Raw genomic sequence first — 20,536 nt, forward strand, 5'->3', positions numbered from 1 at the left:
ATATATTATACCATTTAGCAAAGGGTCGTTTTATCTACCCAATTACATCCTTAAATGAAAGAGGAATACAACAATTATAAGTGTTTTTAAAAAGTATCGTGGAAAATTAGTTTTGAGAAGTACTCTTGAAAAGTTTAGTTTAAAATTTGAGTGTTTAGTATTGCTGTCAAAAAGTACTTCTGAGAAATAAAATGTCCATTTTAGACATGGTGTTATCAAGTAATAAATATGTATTTAAATAATGTTAAAATTAGTTAATATTATTATATTTTAGTAAGAATATAAAAAATAATTTATTATAACTTGATGTTAATATTTTAATATATGAAATATAAATTTTAAATATTTTTAAGTAATAAATATTAATTATTTATAAAATTTAATTAGAATATATAAACTATATTTTAAATAATTAAATATAACTATTAAATATTTGTAATTAGATATTAACTCATTTGTATTATTTTAAAAAATATTTTTTATTTTTAATTAATGATTTTAATACATTAGTAATTAAGCTCCAAAAGTTTTTCTGGTAGAGAAAAAACTAAAAATTTTAACTTCTCCTTTTCAAAAGTGTTTTTGAAAAGTCAAAAATTTCGACAAAAAACAGTTTATTTAGCTAACTTTTCTTCCAAAAGTGTTTTTTTTCAAGCAATACTAAACAAGTCATTAGTTTGTAAGATTAAAATATTTTGTGTCGACTGAACCACAAGTGAAATATATTTAAAATTTAAAATTAAATTATGATTCATGAAGCAATTGATACTTTACCGTGTCCTTAAACTTTAAAATTTCTAATTGAATCTTTAAAGTAAAAATTCATTTCAATTAAGTATTATTAGTTTACTTGTTAGATTTAGCGATAAATGCAATGATGTCGAAAATTAAATTGAATCGACTGGTTGAATTGATGGCATAAAAACCACTTATAGATCAAAATATTTGTGAATCAATAATAAAAAAAGGAAATCGGGGCAAAATCAGCAATTGAGCCATTTAAATTGGTTTATAATTTTTTAAAAATATTTTTATTTTATTATGATTTTTTAATTAATTATTTAATTATTATTGAATAGACAATCAGATTAAGAATCTTGGTTTGACAAATCAATCACTAATTCAATTTTTAAAACATTGGTTAAATGTTAGAATAAGAAAATAACCTAAATGGAATGATACTTCACATTAATATTTGGTTAAAATATGCTCTAAGTTTATGTCCTATTTGTACATTTGAAATTTAGTTCACATGCTTTTATTCTTAAGAATTCAACTCCCTCTACTTTTCGAATTTAAAAATTCTAACCCAATTGTTAAATACAATTAAAATTCTTTTATTAAATTCACTTATGTGACATTTTAACATAAAAATACCCATTTTTTAATATAAAAGTAGATAGGTTAAATTCCAAATATACGAAAACTGCAAAAGCTTAGAGCAAATTTTAACCTTAATAATTCAATCGAAATTTTTGAAGCTTAGAAACTAATTTAGAATTAAGCCTATAATTTAGTGACATCTGAAATAATTAACCCAACCAAGACTATATAAATATTAAAAAAATATTGATTATGTTAATTATTAATAATTATGTACAAGTTGTAATTTTATCATTTACCTAAGTAAAACTTATATAATTAACATATAATAACAACTAAAATTTATTATTCTTTGAATATTACCAAATTTATTTAAATTTTTTTCTAAAACATGACGTGGTCCGCCAAGCGCGGCTTAGCCATAGCCATTAACGGCTCGGCTTTGGGCATAGTCATCCCATAAACTTCCATCGTATTTATATCTTCGGGCCTCATACCATTCCGGGGAGCCCAATCAAAGCAATGAAAGAGCCGAGCCAAAGCCATGAGCACCAGTGTCACTCCAAGTGGCGCGCCGGGACATTTCCTTTTCCCGGCGCTGAAAGGCAGGATTTTGAAATCAGCTCCGTGGCTGATCTCGACTCGAGCGCCATCAGCCAGCCAATGCCTCTCGGGCCTGAACGATTCAACATCGTCCCATAATTTAGTGTTTCGGCCCAACCCATGGGTGTTGATGAAGACACGTGTCTTAGCCGGGATGTAAAAGCCGTTGATGGTCGTGGCCCGAAGGGACTCGTGTGGGATTAAAAACGGTCCGGCCGGGTGCATGCGGAATGTTTCACGTATTACGCAGCGTAGGTAGTTAAGGTGAGGTAGATCGGATTCGTTGACCATTCGGTTGGGACCCACGACTGAATCGAGCTCATCTTGGATTTTGCGGAGGACACGCGGATGCTTTATTACTTCCGCCATTGCCCATTCGTTGGTCACAGCCGATGTATCTGTTGCCGCAGCTATCATATCCTAAAAGAAACAAAGTTGTAAAATTAGAACTATAATAAGAGGTCTAATTTAGTACTAGTCCATCAATAATGATGAAATTTGTCATTTAATTCTAAACTTTTATTTTGCGTAATTTGATCTTATATTTTTATAATGTTATCAGTAGGTTTAAATTGATACGAAAGTTAGCTGCTTGGAATATGTATTTGTATTTCAACTTGATTTACGTGTTTTAAATATAGCTTGCGTTAGATTTGAGTTAGTATTTAATACTCAAGTTAATAATGAAGCTATCAAAAAAAATCTTAATTGATACGATATTGGCACTTTCATAACTCAATTAAAACGTTTTGAAGTTAAAAAAATTAATTTAGTACTTGAATTATAGTTTAAGGACGTCTGATGCAATTAACCCTAAATTCTAATTGGAATATAGAATTATAAAAGAATAAATGAAAGAGGATGATGGAACCTGAATTAGAGCTTTGATATCAGTATCATCCATATGAGGATTTCCGTCTTCACCAGGTAATGACAATAAAACATCAACAAAATCCATTTCTTCACCATAATCATCATCCTTTCCATATTCTTTGTTTTTCAATTCCCTTGCCCTCCTATGTTCTTCAATGATCCTTTTATGAAAATCATCCACTCTTTTCTCCACTTCCCTCATCCTTTTCTCACATCCATAAGGATCCACCCACCTCCAAATGGGCAAATAATCCCCCAAATAGATCACACCTAAGAGCCAAAACAATTCATGTGTTATGTGCATGAACTCCATGGCTTCACTTGGGCCGGCGGATACGGCCCCGAAATATTGCCTCCCTAGTAACATCCTAGTCACGTTGTTCATCGAAAACGCACCCAATACTTCCCTTAGGTTCACGAGCTGCCCGTTCTCGGCTCGGGCCGATACATCTCGCACCAAATGTTGAGCTTCATCGGCTCGGTGTTTCGCGAATGATTCAAGCCTTTTTGTTGTTAGTAAATGCTCCATACATATTCTTCTCATACGTTTCCAATGCGGGCCTAAGGGAGCCAAGGCAACATCACCACACCCATAGGCAAGGTGGACGGCAGCTAGGGTTCGTGGCCTAGAAGCAAAGACATCGTCTTGGCGAAGAAGTATTTCACGTATGATATCTGGGTCATTCGTGGTGATGGCATCTACCTTACCGAGCCGGAGGTACACTAGTGGACCGTATTTGTCACATAAGGAAGCTAAGTCCCTATGTGGGAGTGAGCTTAATTGAAGAAGATTGCCAACTATAGGCCACCTTGGTGGACCTGGAGGAAGTTTTCTAGTCTTAAACAACGATTTCCAGTCGAGCCGCCATCGCCATAAGGCGTTGACAACAAGAGCTCCGACTAGAAGGGCCAAAGCAAAGGTGAATAATTCCATGTTATCAAGGGGAAAAATATGGGTTTGTATGGTATCATATAAATAACAAAATATATGCACCAAAAAATATATAGTTTAATGTTGAGTTCCACATTCTTGACATGCCGAAGCTTGTGATAGCAAGGCCCTGCTAGGTTGGTGAAGGGTGATATATGTTATGATCCGTTGTGTTCTCTTACCACAAAGAAAATGGTATTTGCATGTAGTTAATATGCATTTGATTTTCAATTTTTATTTACAGATTACAATTTAATTTTATAAATTGTTGATACGAAATTCTGGTTAAAAAAAATATTCATGTATTAGTGTGAAGAATTTAAGAGCAAGATGCTTGATGGTGCTAAAGATATTTTGATCGATTTTTTTTTTGAAAAATAGAAAAAAATCTATTAATAGAGATGAAGACCAGTACATGGATACACATTGTTGCAGCATTAACAGGCCAAGGAACACTAAGCAGCCGAAAACATGACAACATCAAGACAAAACTGAATAACATTACAAAACATTAGCACCATATGATAATATTCGCATTTGTTCTCAGTAATGAAATGGCTGATGCTATTACTACCTAGTGGTGAGGAGTCTTGCGTTATTTAAAGCTTGGTGATAAATGATTTTTGTTTGGTGACGAGTGTTTTTCTATCTTGTTTCACTCTTACTCTTATGTATATACTGTAGCGACTTAAAATTTTTTTTGCATGGGCGCTAGTCGACGTGATCATTGAAAATTTAAAAGTAAAGTTTCGGTTTTATTTAAAAAAGGGAGTCGCCACCGATTTTTTTTTCTAGGTGTGATCGGACACCTAATAAATCTTATTCTTAATAGAAAAATTATTTTGTAAATTTTATTTAAAAAAAAGGCTGAGTTAGGTCCATGTCAAAATTCCAGACAAAATTAGGGTTAGGGAGTTAGTTACGCGCGAGGAAGGTATTATACCCTCGCGACGCCCAAAATTGGTATCTCGTTAAACGTGTGTTGTCTTAAATTAAAAAAAACGAGTTCAATTTAATACTTAACCGTGATCCAAATTTTTCTTTTTCTCTTAAAAAAACAAAAAATTTGATAAATTACATATTATTATGTATTTTAAAAAATATATATAATTTGATAATTTACAAAAGATAGATATTTTATTTTAAAACACGAGAATTTTTAAATTTTTCATTTTTTTAGAAGGGCGTCTCGTATTTAACATGAACCGATGATATTCACCCAACATAGCGATAAAATCAATGGCTTAATGTTAAAACGATTCATTGCCTTAACCATTAAAGTAAATTTTTTTATTTTAAAAATGCAAGTAAAATAAATGTAATAATATTTCTAAAAAAAGTTATTTAAAAATGCTAATTCAATTAAAACGAAACAACAATTAAATACATGGACTAAATTAAAAAGGATAAAAATATTACCTACGGCCCGAAATTATGGGCTTGAAGAATGGGCCCTTTTCTCTTTTTTTCTTTCTTCCTTTCTTTTTTTTCTGGCAGATTGGGCCGCTGGGCGCTGGGCCGGATGCTGGCTTGCTAGCTGCTGCACGCTGGGCCTGGCTGCTGCTGGAGGGCCTGCTATGCTGCTGCTGGGGCTGCCTGGGTGCTGGGCTGCTGGGAGCGTGGGCCTGCTGTTTTTTCTTTTGCTGGGCTTGGGGCTGCTGGTGGTGTGGCCTGCTGCTGGTGGCCTGCTGATGCTGCACCGGTCTGCTGGCTGCTGTGGGTTGCTGTTCGGGTCGGGTCAACCCGGCTGTTATGTTATGTTTTTTTTTCTTCTTTTTCCTTTTTCCTTTTTTCCTTTTTTCTTCTTCTTCTTCTTTTCTTTCTTTTCTTCTTCTTTTCAAACCCTAGCCGCCGCTGTCTTTCGCCCGGTGATGCGACGATGCCGGCGCTCCTCCCTTCTTTCTCTGTCTTCTTTCTCTCCTTTTCTTTTTTTTCTCTTCTTTCTTCTTTCCCTTCTTTTTTCTTTCCTTCTCTCTTTCTCTTCTATTTCGACAACCCCCAAAGTTGAAGGCGTCGCCGCCGCGCTCGCCCTCGGCTCTTCTTCGCCTCGGTGGCCTGCGATTCAAAGGTAAACGTTTTTTAAAATATGATTCTTGGCTGCTGATTTTTGGAAATTTTTTGCTTCATTTTTTTGTTTGGTTGCTTCGTGATTGGCTTTTAGGTGGTGGTGCGACGGTTGCGGTGGCGGTGGTTGCGCGACGGTGGCGATGGCCTTTGGCTGCTGTTGTTCGGATTTTTTATTTTTTTTTGCTTCTTTTTTTTTGTTTTTTTTCGAATCCCCCTCTCCCTCTCATTTTTCTTCTTTTAATCTCACCGATTTGTTTTCTTTCTCTTTGTCTTCAGGTGACAGTGGAGGGCATCATGAACCTAAGGAGGCTGCCGGAGTAGCTGGAGATGCCGATTGGGTGATTTGACATGTCCAGAAGGACTAAATTGTAGAGGATGCAAAACTTTCTGGGGCAAAATCGAAATTTTAGAAAAATATAGGGCCAAAATGTAATTTTAAAAAATTGAAGGTTAAAATGTAATTTTGAAAAATTTAAGGGTCATGTAATTTTTATTTTTTTGTATTTTTCCATTTTTTTTTTTGAAAAACCATAAAACCGAGCCGGACAAAGATTAGTGCTTACATTTACCGTTTTGAGGGATGATGATTGAGTTCTATTTTTCAACAATTTGGTTGTTTGTGTAGGAGTGCTTCAGTATTTTGGAGTTTTTGTAACATTTTTGTCTATGGAAGAGGTTGGCATTTATCAACTGTCTTTAATTTATAATGTTATTAGTAGTTAACTTTATTGAAATAATTGCAAAACATTTTTTTTCTGAACTAATGTTTAACATTCGGTTAAATAAATTACATTGAAGTTAGAAATATTTTTGAAAGTTAATATTTATATCCATTTCATAAATTCTAAATTAAAATCAAAAGAACACTGCCATCACCATCGATAACTTTTGTAAGATTGATATTAATATAATTTTCAAACGCTAAATCACTGTCACCGTTGGATGATGAGATGGAAGCAAAGAAAAATAAAACAAAATTGTTAAAGGAAACAATTTTTTTTCATCATGGTTGATTGTGACAGCAAATTCTATGAAACTAATGTATGATCTAATGATTGTGGAATTATATGTATTTATAATATTGATTTGGGAGAAATAAAATTGAATTGCAATTCAAATCAATTTCGAAATTCGTATTGTTATTCAAATTCTATGAAATTTATTTTCGAAACCTTTTTTTGAGATCAATTTTTTATTTTAAAAATAAAAATTGAGTCGCCACCAATTCTTTTTATTAAGTGTGATCGGATCACCTCGTAATTTGATCATTTTAATAAAAGTTTAGATTTACTAAAACAATGATTTTTGGTCTACAAAATCCAGGGAATAGGTTCGGGAGTCAGTTACGCACGAAGAAGGATTAGCACCCTCGTAACGCCCAAAATTAGTACCTAGTTGATTAATTGATGTCTTAGTGTCAAGAACTGAAAATTTAAAGAGAATTTAAAACACGATCCCTCTTTGCATAATGTTATTTGATTAAGATATCACTCAAATAAATTAAATTTTATGGAAAAGGGCCTTATTCCAAGTTAATCGAGAAGGAAAGATCATACCCCGTAAGTCAGGACACGATCCCTCAAATTCTCGAAAACCAGAATAATTGCCATTTGATTGTTATCTAAATCTTGTTTTATTATTATTTTAAATAGGTTATTCGATTACTTCGGTTCTAGGAAGATGTCATACTCCGTAAGTTAGGAGCACGACTTCTTCAAATCCCAAAAATAACGAACATTGCCTCGGTTCTAAATATTTTCTATACGTTAGATGAAATGAATGTAACTTTTAAAACGATATTCATTTAGTTTATTTCAGCATAGTGTAAAAATGGATAAATATATTTTAACAAGATGGCATGGCAATTGGCAAAATGAAGTAACATAGTGGCGAGTAAAAAATGATGATATTAACATGATAAATGAATAAATAAATGAATAAACAAAATAAAAAAAAAGAAAAATACTATGCTAGTGAGTAATAATAATGCAAATATAATGAAAGTAAAAACACCAATTTATGGTAATAACAACAATATTCCGTCATGATTACTACCATAATATAAATATGAATGATAGAAATAATAATAACAAAAGGGATAAAATAAAAAATACATAATAAAAAAAATAACAAGGATTTTGAATGTTAAAATAAAAGATATAGTAAATAAAGAGGCAACATCAAATAAATGAGGGATTAAATCGAAATTTAAATGACATTTAAGGTATGTATTGCAAAAAAAGAAATAAATAAGTGGGTAAATAAAGAAAAAAGGAAATAAAAGGCTAAATCGAAAATATAACAAAATTTAAAGTCTAAATCATAAAGAAAAGGACATAAAAGGATTAAACTAAAATAGGACAAAATATATAGGGGCTCAAAAGGCAATTATCCCACCCAAATATACATGTGTCCTTCCCTTAATGGGTCCATAGTGGTTGAAGGACTAAATTGCACAAAAAAAATAAAAGGGCAAAAATAAAAGCAAAAATAATAAGCAGTAGGACGAAATTGAAAAATAGCAAAAAAGCAGAAAGGCCAAAGCAACAATTAGACCCTCCCTTTTAAAAACGTGCGAATCCTAAGAGAGTCTGGGTCGGGTCATCGGGTCACGTTTCAAAACGGCGCTGTTTTGGGGTTTTTGAAGCCAGACCAAAATGACGTCGTACCGATGCCTATATAAGTAAAAAATTTCAGAAAAAAAATCACTTCCCCTGTGCTTTTTTTTTTAAAAAAATTCCCCTCCTTTCTCAATTTTTTTCCTTGAATGCAACCCAGGGTCTGGCCATTGGGCCGTCAGGAGCCCACCGCGGCCACCAATCATCGGAGACGGTGACCGTCACCTCCGGTGGTTAGAGTTACAAAAACGAGCCCTTTCAGCCCTTATTCGACCCAAATCTGAAAGCAAAGCCTTCTGTTCGCAAAAAGAAAATAAAAAAAGAAGCCTTCGTCCCCTCCACCTAGCCAACGCATGCCTTCTACACCCTATTCCATCGAAGCCCAGGCCAAACCCTAAAAGGTTTTGAGGGTTTTTGATGTCAGAGAAGACCTTTGATGACGGAGGGAGGTGAAGCGACTCAGGTAAAAAATCGATTTTATCGTTTTATTTATTATTTTTTTGAAATAAAAAAACAAAAATAAAAGAATCGCCTTTGTTTTTTTTTCTTTTAACGCTTTTTTTGTTCTTTGTATTTTTTTGTCTGTGTTCATTACAAACTATTTATTTGGCTTTTATAGCCGATTGATTACAAATATTTTATTTGTTTTTTTGCTTTTCTACTTCTGTCTTGTTTCTTTTTTCTTTGCAGGTGGTGGTGGAGGGTCAACGGCAACGATGGGAGTCGCACCTTAGCCATTTCGATAAAACGATGGCAGAGCGGCAGACCTTGGGGCGCGGGTGTCTTCAAGAGAAGTGCCTGCTGACGTGGCAAGGAGCGGCGGCTCAAAAGGTCTAGGGTTTTTAGTTTTTCTGAAAAAGTTTAAGTTGTGGGCCTTGGGTTATTGGGTATTAGGGTTTTGGGTTAGGTTATATATTTTAGACTTAATTTGGGCTTGTAATATTTGTTTATTTGTAATTTATCTATTTTTTGGCCGGATAAAATTGGCCCGTTACACCAATGACATGATTTTATTTATTAGTGTTTTTTAATGTTTAATTAATTAATTTAAAATAAATAAGATAAAATATTTATTTATATTTTATAACTTTATATGAGCATATAAATCTTATTGTTTAAGATATATTCTTATTTATAAGAAGTACAAATAAAAAATAAAAAAATATTTTTGTTGTGGCAAGTTTTCTTCTTATAAATATATATTAAGAACTAATTTGAGTATAAATATATAAATATAAATAATCTTGATATTTTTCGATTTTAAAAATTGAATTGAGAATAAATATAGAATAGTTTTATCTAAAATAACATTTATATTATTGTTAGAGATTATGTGACCCGAATCTCGTCACTTGTTGAAGAAATAAATATAGTGGCTAAATAAGGACCATATAGCAATTCGTATAGAACTATTATTCTTTTATTTGACTTTGATTATAACTGGGTTTTTCAACCCTTAAATAGATGTAGTTGAAACTCCTCTTATATCATTCGTTTTTCAACATTAGTGAATTTCTCCTCCTCTGCTCATGATTTTTCCTAAAATGATTTTCCACGTAAAATCTGTGTGTTCTTATTTTTCTTTTCTTATTGCTTTGCGGTCGTTCTACCGCTATTATCTACGTTTATTATATCAATTATAAAAACAAAACAATGAAACTGAGAAAAAGAACAATATCTTAAAGTTGATGTATCAATTTATATTAAAACTTAAAGTATAGAGATTAAATTTCAAAATTACCAAAACTAAAATTTCTCCATTTTTTATATAATCTTTAAAAAAAAGTAAAAGGGATTAGAATTGAAATTTAACCGTTTTATTATAATGTCAAAAAAATCTTAGAAGCGTGTCACATAAAAAATGCCTTACATTATAAAAGTTGAGGTACCAAAATATAAAAAAAAATTAAAGTATAAAGATTAAATTTTAAGCATAGTATAGGGACCAAAATTAAAATTTAACTCTTATAAGATGTAAAAAGAAAAAGGGTTAAATAACTTTTTGGGGTCTGAACTTGGTAACATTTTCAATTTTGGGGATTAAACTTTTTTTTAATCCAATTTAGGCCCTAAACTTAACAATTGTTCCCACATAGGGGCCTTTTTTTGTCAAAGTTAGGCCTTGAATTTGGTAATTATTCCCACATTGGAGCTTGAACTTTTTTTTCAAGTTAATATTTGAAAACCCTAAAATTTAAATTCCAATATGGGAACAAATGTCTATTCCAAACCCCAATATGGGAACATTATTAAGTTTAAGACTTAAACAAAAAAAAGTTTAAACTTCAATGTAAAGACGTTGTGACCCTAAATAGTTATTTTAACTTAATGGAAAACATTAACTTAAATGCGTGTCATGTAAGAAAGGATTTGGAGCCTGAATTAATTAAGTGGAGCCAAACCATTGGAAAGGACACCTTATAGTTAAGGTGTTGGATGGCAACGCAAAACAGAAGTTATTGCAACTTTAGACATTGACAATACAGCTGAAATTAATTAAGATTAGGTGGTGTCACACTTGGGTTGGTTTCTCTGGGTCTAGCTCCTGTTATTGTCCCAAGTCCTCAACATATCATTTGGGACATTGATTTCACTAAGACAAAGGGTAGATTTTATCTCCCCCCCCCCCTTTCTATTAGCATGCTTTGGTAAGTTGGCAAGTTCAAACAAGCACATGGCAGCTACTCCAGTTAACTTCAAATTGTTATTTTTATCTTTTGAAATTTGGGTTAATTATATCTTCAAATTATAACACGGTTTATTTATTGGTTCCTAAACTTCGTTAGATCCTTTCAATGGTTTAGTTATTCTTTTGAGCATTACATGTTAATTCAGACCTAATTTGAAGCATATTTAATATACATGGACGAAATTATAATCATGTGTGTTCCTACTATCTATACAAAATGGAATGATGTGTTAAAAAATAGTCTTGTTAAATTTTATTAGTATTATCTATTTTTTATACACTAGATTTAATATATTCATGAGGTAGATGCACATGTGTTTATAATTTAATCTATGTATTTTAAATATACTTCATGTTAAAATCTAACTGAAATTTAATACTTAAATTGATGAGTATTATAACAGCCCAATTTTGTCCGGCCCAAATAACAAACAAATAAATAAATGGATAATAAAAGTCCACTAATTACAAGCCCAAATGAAAAAAACCCCAAAAGCTTTGAACATAAAAAAAAGCAGAAACCCTAGTTTCCCTAAAGCCTCTAGCACCGCTCCCTCACAGACACGCTGCCCGAGGTCCCCCCTCCTTTCACCAAAATGGTAAGGCGCGGCTCCCCAGCGCCGTTGACCTTATCCCAAATACCTGCAAAGAAAAGGGACAGAGAGCATAAAGTAGAAATGACAGAGAAAAAAGAAAGGATTTTGTAATATACGGCTATAAAAGCCATAACAATGGCATGTAATTTTTTACAGAAAATACAAAGAACAAAGAACCGTTAAAAGAAAACGAATGTGATTTTTTACCTTTTATTTTTTTCGAAAAAGTATAATAAGTAAAAGATAAAATATTTTTTTTGCCTGAGTCGCTTCGCCTCCCTTCGTTGCCGGAGGTCTTCCCCGGCACCCAAAACCCTAGAACCCATTAGGGTTTGGCTTGGGCTTCGCGGAACAGGGCGTGAACGATGTGCGTCGGTTAGGTAAAAGAGCTAGAAGTTCTTTTTTGTTTTTATCTTTTTTGTGAACAAAAGGCTTTGCCTTTAGATTGGGGTCAAAAGGGGGTTAAATTTTTTTTTTCAAAAAAGAGAGGCTAAAAATGGTACTTTTCCAGCCACTGGAGGCGACGGTCGTCATTGTCGATGACCGGTGGCCACGGTGGACCACAATGGCTCAATGGTTGGGCTGAGGGAGGGTTGAGAGAAAAAAAAAGGGGTTTCCAAGTTTTTTTAAAAAAATCTAAGCTGAAATGATTTTTAAATTTTTTTTTATTTATATAGGCAGGACTAAACGACGTTGTTTTGGCCAGGGTTCATAAGTCTCAAAATGGCGTCGTTTCAAAGCTTGACCCGCCAACCCGACCTGGATCCCCTAGGATCCGCGTGTTTTCGTGGAATGATCTATTTGCTGCTTTAGTCCTTCCGCCTTTGAACCCCTTTTTAATATGGTCCTAATTCTTTTTTTTTCTTTTTTTTTGATTGCATCATTTAATTTTAACTTACTTTCAATTTAGTCTTCTATTTGCTGACCTTTTGAGGAATGACACGTGTCCTGGGGTTTGAAATAATTACTAATTTGGACCCTGTTTATTTTCGCATTTCTTATTTTAGTCGTTTATTTACTTGTCTATTTTTTTATTACAATTTATGCTTTTAATTTCATTTAAATTCCAATTTAGTCCTTTATTTATTTAATTTCAACCTTTTATGAACTGTTTTTATTTATTTATTATTTCTTTACCTTTTTTTATATACTTAAAATTTAAGTTATTTATACTTCCTTTTATTGTGCATTTTTTTGCCTTATTATTATTATTATTATTATTTCATTATTCATATTAATATTATGATAGTATCTATGACATGATATATGTATAAAAAGAACATATTTCATTTAGCTCCTTCATACCTACTATAACTAGTTATTTCGGTGTTTTACTAGCGGCTTTAACTATAACCACAGCTTTATTTATTAGTCTGAGTAAGATACGACTTATTTGAAAATTAATTCAATGAACGAACAATTCATAAAAACAAAGCTTTCTGTCCTATTCCATATATTCTATAGCTCCCTACTGTGTTAATTATCAATTATTAGGTATTGATATTCATGGGCAATAGAAATTAATATTTAGGGATAGATATTATCTTTCTTTTTCTCCTTTCAAATAAATTGAAATTATTGAAGTTTTTCTATTTGGAATCGTCTTAGGTCTAATTCCTATTACTTTGGTTGGATTATTCGTAACTGCATATTTACAATACAGATGTGGTGATCAGTTGGACCTTTAATTAATTAACATACCTCTGTTATTACTATAAATTGATGTTTTACTTTAATTATATTTGCATTATTATTACTCACTGGCATCACAATTTTTATTTTGTCATCTATTTTATTTATTCATTATTTATTTATCTATCGTGTTAATATCATTATTTCATTTTCACCTGCTGCTATGTTACTTTATTTTGCTAAACATCCATGCCGAGTATCGCGTTAAAGTATATTTATCCATTTTATTACTAAGCCTAGACAAAATAAAACATATATCATTTTAAAAAGGGTATATTAGTTCTACCTAAAAAGGAAAATTTTAAAAACTGAGGCAATGCTCTTTGTTTAGGGATTCGAGAAAAAGTGGCCTAACTTACGGGGTATGACTTTCTCCTTTAACCAAGATAAACGAGCATCCTTTTAATTTTTTAAAAATATATAGGACTTAGGTAATAATCAAATAAAGAGAATTTCTATTCTAGAGGATTTGAGATATCGTGCCCTAACTTACAGGACATGATCCATTTCTCGATTGACTCAAAATAAATGGGGCTCTTTCATAAAATTCAATTAAATTTGCAATCATGCAAGAAGAGGATCGTATTTTATTTGAATTTTAACTCTCAATATTAAGACATTAAGTAATCAATTAGCTACTAATTTTGGGCGTTATGAGGGTGCTAACCCTTCTTCAAATGTAATCGACTCCCGAACTCATTTCCTGGATTTTTGTAGATCGAAAATAATTTTAGTAAAATTAACATTTTATTAAAATGAAAAAACCTTGAGGTGATCCGATCACATCTAACTAAAAAAGATTGGTGGCGACTCCCACATTCGTTTTTTTAAAAATAAAAGTCGATTTCAAAAAAGAGATTCGGCAGCTTGGCGACTCCACTGAGGATAAAATAAGAGAGTCAAGCCGCGAGTTGATTACTTTTTGGTCGTTTTGTCGAAAATTGATAATTTGGTTTAAATTAACGATCCTTTCATTGCATTTCGTCCTTCATGTTTTGTCTTTGTTACTTCAGGTTACATAGCGATCTAGTATATCTGTTTTATTGGTTCGAAAGTTTCTCTTTATATGTTGTCACGTATGTTTGATGGTCACTAAATTAACTATAAATATGACTAAGGCAAGTGCACCTATCAATCAATAGTATAGTCATGGTGAGTAGGGAATATCGTATCCACGAGGACTAAAAGTACTAATAATTACCATTTTTCTATTATTTAGCCGACAAATTGGAGTGATTGTTTTTAATCTAAAATTACTAAACTAATCGAACTAAGAACGTAACAGAGAATGAAAAAGGAAAATAATCAAAGATAACCAATGAGATAGACAATACCCAAGAAAGAATCCACCTACACTTCACCTATTATTATGAATCTGAATTAAATGATTTATTCACTTGTGTCTTGATCCGTAGAAATCCCTAAATTATGTTAATATCTCTTTCGAGAGTAAGAACAACTGACTTTAGGTTGATTAATTGAAATCTCTTTCTAATTAAAGCCCCCATTGTCGCATTAACTCGATCTATGGATTCCCTTATTAGATTTGACTCTAATTCGGTAGATTTATGTCGTCCTATTTTTAGGATTGCATGCAACTCCACTCAATTATGCTAGACCTACTCTTAAACAATGACTTTTGCTCCATTGAAATAAGTAAATTAAACTTGAATTAATATATCAGAAGTATTAAAACAAGAAATAAGCATACATAATTGAGAACAAGAATTAAGTATTTATCGCGTAAATCAGAAATCAGATAACAAGATTCATCATAGGTTTCATCTTCCCTAGGTATTTAGGGAATTTAGTTCATAATCCTGAATAAAAACATCTCAAAGTCAGAATAACTACAAGACATAAAGAAACTCAATAAAATTTCAAAAGAAATTAAATTGAACTCTTCGATTTTAAGGGAGATCCGCTTTTGAGTTGATTCTGATGGTGTTCTTCGAATGCTTTCTTCGATCTTCTCTAAGTGCCCCGTTAGATCTTCTTCTAATTGGTATTTATAGACTTTAGAATGCTCAGAAAGCCTAAAAATTAAGTTTTTTCGCGTATTTAGGAAGTAGGGTGCAATATCGACACGGGCTGGTACATAGGCGTGTGGCCAGCCCGTGTGGAAAAGCCCAGGCCGTTTAGATCCTAAAAATAACTATATTTGTCTGATTTTGGCTCATTTTTCTCTCTTTTCGCTCTCAAATGCTCTCCTAAGTATAGAAATATGAATTTAAAGGATTAGGAGCATCAAATTCACTAATTTACATAATTAATCATCCAAAAATGCATTAAGAATGAGATTAAAATATGTTACTTTTACAGCTTATTAATATTGCATCGTATAATTGTTCCATTTTGCCTTTTCTTAAGTAGAAGAGAGAAGTTATTCCTTCGTGAGGTCTTCACCTTCGTATAGGATAATGGATCGCTTTCAGGATACATATGTACCTATGTTTTCGTGAGGCCTTCATCTCCGTATAGCCATAGGGAAATGTATTCCCCTGAACTGAACTTGGTTTGGATGAGTCTATAATGGGTGAGGATTAAGGAATCTGTTGGTTCAGGTACCCTTACTTAAGAACCGAACCACATATAATGAGCCCTAAGAACCTACCCTAGGTAGAACCATATCATACCCTTTAGTGGTCACCCAAATAGATGTTCTATTTATTATTTCTTGCTTTGTATTCTAGCTTTGTATGAATTGTACTCACTTGTTTCATTTTGTTTTGGCTGTGATTGCATTGTGTTGTTATCATAGAAAAGGGTGTTGATTCGCGTTCAGTTGCTAAATAAAGAGCTTGTCATGGAAAAAGGGATTTCTTGATAAAGTGGAAGAAAATAAGGCTGCCCGAATATGGTCCTAGAATATACAATAAGAGAAAGGTGATAGCCTGACGGAGGGGTACGTGTCAGAATTATGAGATTTCACTCGCATCAGTGTGACTCAGAATAATCTCCAAGAGTTGAAAGAGGTATAGGACCAATGGGATGACGAAACCAAGCAGTTATTCTATTGTGAATATGGTGATTTGCCTTATTTACTCAATGTCAAAGTAGATAAGCACTTATTTTGAGCTCTTGCCCAATATTGGAATCCCGCCTATGGCTATTTCACTTTTGGGAAGGTAGACTTGGTGCCCACCGTAGAAGAGTACACAACTCTACTCCGTTGCCCGATGATGCAAACCGACAAAGCTTATTCTAAAGCTATCAATGTCTCGACTTTCTTAAAGAGACTAATGAGCATAACAGGGATGAGCGAGCAATGGGTCGCAGCCTAGATTAAACAAAAGGGAGATAGTAAATGCATCCTTTGGAAAAGTTTGCGAGATTTGATCTTAGCACATCTGGATACGAGGAAAAGCGTCAACGTCTTTGACTTGAGTATTTACGGGTTAGTCATCTTCTCCAAAGAACTAGGGCACATAGATGATGCAGTTTCAGATCTATTTGACCGGCTTGCAAAAATGGTTACGCCCGTCCCAATAATTTTAGGTGAAACGTTTAGATATTTAAGTGCGTTCCGAAGAGTAGGTAAATGAAGATTTATTGGATGTGCACAACTTACTAGCCTGGTTCTATAGCCACTTTTGGAAGGTAGAAAATGTCTCTTATCGAGTGTTCTCCGAGGACTACTCTCTGTTGAAAGAATTCGTAGCTACCTCAAGGCGAGACAACATTTCTGAAAAAAATGGATGGAAATTCTCTAGAGTCTTCAAGACGAAGATGCTGAATAGAGGGCCCATTGGATGATCCTTGATGAAATTTTGTACAGATATGGAGACTTTGACTGGGTCCCTCTACTCGGGATATGGGGAGCTGTTGGATATTCCCTTCTACTTGTATTGAGACAGAATAGGTCGATGCATTTTATATCGGTACCGCAAGGGTTGGCTCAATGTGAGTTTGCGTACAAATGTGACAATTACAAAAAGAATGTTCGTGAAATATCGAACGCTTGAAACCAAACTCAAAAAATGAAAAGATTTTTCGTAAATCGCATGACCACCCCCAAATATGATTGGTGGTGAGGTAGCCAAATTAATAACAATGTCCCTTCATCAAGTCAAAAAATCACTCGGCCAATAGAATAACACTTGCAAGTGATCCCATCTGAGTTAGAGATCGTAAAGCAAGACTTCGGAGCTGGGAAAAAACATAGAAAAGTTGGGAGAGAAAAAGATTCAGCTAGGATTTGATGTTAACATCCAAAAGTTAGAAGCTGAAAAATGAGAAAATGAAATAACAAGGCTAAGGAAGACTTGGATAGTCTAAAAAATTATTATAAAAAGCTGCGTTTGTCATTGAGGACTGTCGGGTTGGGTAAAACATCGAACCAATGGCAGAAATAAATTCAAAAAGAAAATATTAGAGCTGAATAGTGGGAAAAGAAATTCCAAGACGCTCGAATCTAAGATGATGCTTTAAAAAGGGATTTTTTAGAAAGCCAAAATGAAAAGGTTAGACTGCGAGCCCGAGTAGCAGAATTAGAAAGGTCGCTGCATCAATATCGTAGTCGCAACTCTGTGATCCAGTTGAAAGCAAGCCTGACTAAGATTGAAAAGTTGAAAGGAAAGAAAGAAAAGCTCGATGCCGCACCGTAAAATTGTGAACTTCGAATTGAACTTCTTGAAACGAATAATGAACAATTGAAAGAGTAACTCCAACATTTTTAAGGTCAAATCAGGGATAGAGATCACATTATGGGCGAAACTGTGACTCAAGTACGGAAAGTAGCTAAATATTTGTAAACCCTAGCGATTCAAGCTGACATGTTGAGCTTGAAATACTAATCAGAATCAGATTGGGGCCAAGAATTAGCTTGGCTTTTTAGGAAAGTTAAGGCTTTGAGTATTAGAGTAAGACTGTATAAGTAAAATATATCTGTTTTATGTAAAAAAATTAATTTTCTAGTAAATTTGTTATAATAGAATTGAATCAGAATCAATACCTCTTTTTGTATTCATTCATTCATTCATTAGCATTACATTTCATCATATGCATTAAATTTCATAAAAAAGGCCCTAATTAATCAAAATTATGACAGTTACCCTGGAAACCAACAAGAATCTGCCAACCGAATATCGTTACGGTATCCGCAGTAAAACCAAAGCCATAGATCAAAGGTTAGAGAGACTGGAACAAATTCAGAAATACATGCAATATCAGTTGCAAGCGCAGCTTCATGACCAATTAGCTAATGTACGGCAAGACATGAGAGATCAAATACAAGAGTCCTAATGAAACATGATAAATTAGTTGACCCAGTTACCGACCGGAGGGATTGAAAAACGGAAAGGTCTACCCCGAGAAAGAAAAAAAATAAAGTAAACACCATGAGTGTGTATAATAAGAGATATTCAAAACAAGTCACTGTAGGCTAATCGAGGACCATGACAACTAGTCATCAAGGCCCTTCGAGGCAAGAATCTAACTTACGGCCAAACACAAAAAAAATCTATTTCACACATATCCTGATGATCTATAACGAGTTATATCAGAATTTGTTCGACGCACATGTGGTATCCCCGTTTTATTTAAAACCCATGCAACCTCTGTTTCTAAAGTGGTATGATGCGAATGCTCAATGCGAGTACCATGAGAGAATAACGAGGCACTTGATCGAGAATTGCACTGCATTAAAGAAGATAATCGAAAGGTTCATAAAGATGGAGATTGTAAGGTTCGATGATCCATCGAGACCTAATGTGGCAGGAAATCCGTTACCTAGTCATTCTTACCAAGGGGTGAACGCAATAATCGAGAGTGGAGGAAAGTGGACTTAAATCGATGTTACAGAAGTGAAATCCCCACTAAAATTTGTTTGGCAAAAAATGATAGACGTGGAATTAATTATTCAAGACTTAGAGGAGATACCTAAAGGAGTAAGGAGATACTATGAGTTCCACGCTAAAGAAAGTCATGAGATCCAGGAGTGCACTAAATTTAGAGCTCTGGTACAAAGTCTGATAGATAACAAAGAGTTAGAATTCTTTGAAGATGTTAAGGGCTCAGAAGGAGGAGAAGTTTGCACCTCAGAGGAAAGATCAATGGAGAAATTCAACAAGGTCAACCACCCAGTGGTGATTATTTCACGATCGAGAAGTAATGAAGTGGGAGCATAAGCTATACCCAGAGTCAGAATTTAAAAACCTGTGACTTTTACCTACAAGGATAGTAATAGGGTTCCATAGAATTATAATTGCAACGTGATGATCCCGAGAGAGGAAAACTTAGTTGGCACTTCAGAAGGGGGCTAGGATATTGGTTTCTTCACGCGCAGTGGGAGGTGCTATGATCTTACAAGTGTGAGAATCGAGCCCATTAAGGAAAAAAACCCTGGCGGTTGAGCATAAGAAAGAAAAAATGGCTAGACTTGAATCACCTATTAATAAGCTAGTAACTGAAAATGAGGCTAAGGAATTCTTGAAGTTCTTAAAATATAGTGAGTATAGTATTGTAGAATAGCTACACAAACAACCAACTCGTATATCAGTATGAGCTTTGCTCTTGAGCTCAGAGACACGTCGTAACGCGTTGATGAATGTGGTAAATGAAACTTATGTCGCTGATAATATCTCTGTAAACAAGCTAGACTGTTTGATTAACAATCTGAGTGTCGGCAATTTCATATTTTTCAATAATGATGAAGTACCTCCAAGGGGCGTGGGATCCAAACAAGCTCTACATATCACTACCTGTTGTAAATGATATACATTGCCAGAAGTGTTAATCGATAATGGATCTATGTTGAACGTCTTGCCTCTATCCATACTGAATAGACTGTTAGTGGATAGCTCTCACATGAAGATGTGCCAAAATATAGTGAGAACATTCGATAGTACAGAAAAGAGGGTGATGGAGAGGATTGAAATGCCTCTCTTAATTGGTCTGAACACTTATGAGGTAGAATTTTTGATAATAGATATCAAACCCTCTTATAATTTCTTGTTGGGTAGGCCTTGGATTCATTCGGCTGGGGTAATACCGTTGTCATTGTACCAAAAACTGAAACTGGAAACAAAGGGTTGATTGGTAACAATAAACGCTGAAGAGGATATCATTGCATTCGTTACTAGTGACGTACCATACATAGGAGCGGATGAAGAGGTAATAGAATATTCATTTCGATCACTGGAAT

The 20,536-nt window shown here is 33.6% G+C and overlaps 2 protein-coding genes across 4 annotated transcripts; one reads left to right on the forward strand and one right to left on the reverse strand.

Moving 5' to 3' along the window:
• Positions 1-1,641: 1,641 nt before the first annotated feature.
• On the reverse strand, positions 1,642-3,825 carry LOC107947528 (cytochrome P450 703A2). Its single transcript, XM_016882152.2, has 2 exons — positions 2,798-3,825; positions 1,642-2,346 (listed from the first exon to the last, which is right to left on the reverse strand). Exons 1-2 carry the CDS (start codon positions 3,731-3,733, stop codon positions 1,708-1,710), a joined length of 1,575 nt encoding a protein of 524 aa, XP_016737641.1. The 5' UTR covers positions 3,734-3,825; the 3' UTR covers positions 1,642-1,707.
• A 1,304-nt stretch (positions 3,826-5,129) lies between these two features.
• Positions 5,130-6,487, forward strand: LOC107945870 (uncharacterized). 3 transcript variants are annotated; one of them, XM_016880023.2, is made up of 3 exons: positions 5,130-5,798; positions 5,892-5,956; positions 6,074-6,487. In XM_016880023.2, exons 1-3 carry the CDS (start codon positions 5,308-5,310, stop codon positions 6,142-6,144), a joined length of 627 nt encoding a protein of 208 aa, XP_016735512.2. In that variant the 5' UTR covers positions 5,130-5,307; the 3' UTR covers positions 6,145-6,487. The 3 variants fall into 3 exon arrangements, with proteins under 3 accessions (XP_016735512.2, XP_016735513.2, XP_040962662.1); XM_016880024.2 differs by having other exon boundaries at positions 5,131-5,798; positions 5,892-5,953; XM_041106728.1 differs by having other exon boundaries at positions 5,147-5,798; positions 5,892-6,487.
• Positions 6,488-20,536: the final 14,049 nt, after the last annotated feature.

The sequence above is a fragment of the Gossypium hirsutum genome, chromosome D12, assembly GCF_007990345.1.
Source record: "Gossypium hirsutum isolate 1008001.06 chromosome D12, Gossypium_hirsutum_v2.1, whole genome shotgun sequence".
NCBI lineage: Eukaryota > Viridiplantae > Streptophyta > Magnoliopsida > Malvales > Malvaceae > Gossypium > Gossypium hirsutum.

Coding starts and splice junctions, on each gene's coding strand:
- LOC107947528 (XM_016882152.2), bottom strand. CDS start 3,733: ATGGAATTATTCACCTTTGCTTTGGCCCTTCTAGTCGGAGCTCTTGTT. Junction 2,347..2,797: donor ATATCAAAGCTCTAATTCAG/GTTCCATCATCC, acceptor TGTTTCTTTTAG/GATATGATAGCTGCGGCAAC.
- LOC107945870 (XM_041106728.1), top strand. CDS start 5,308: ATGCTGCTGCTGGGGCTGCCTGGGTGCTGGGCTGCTGGGAGCGTGGGC. Junction 5,799..5,891: donor CGGTGGCCTGCGATTCAAAG/GTAAACGTTTTT, acceptor ATTGGCTTTTAG/GTGGTGGTGCGACGGTTGCG.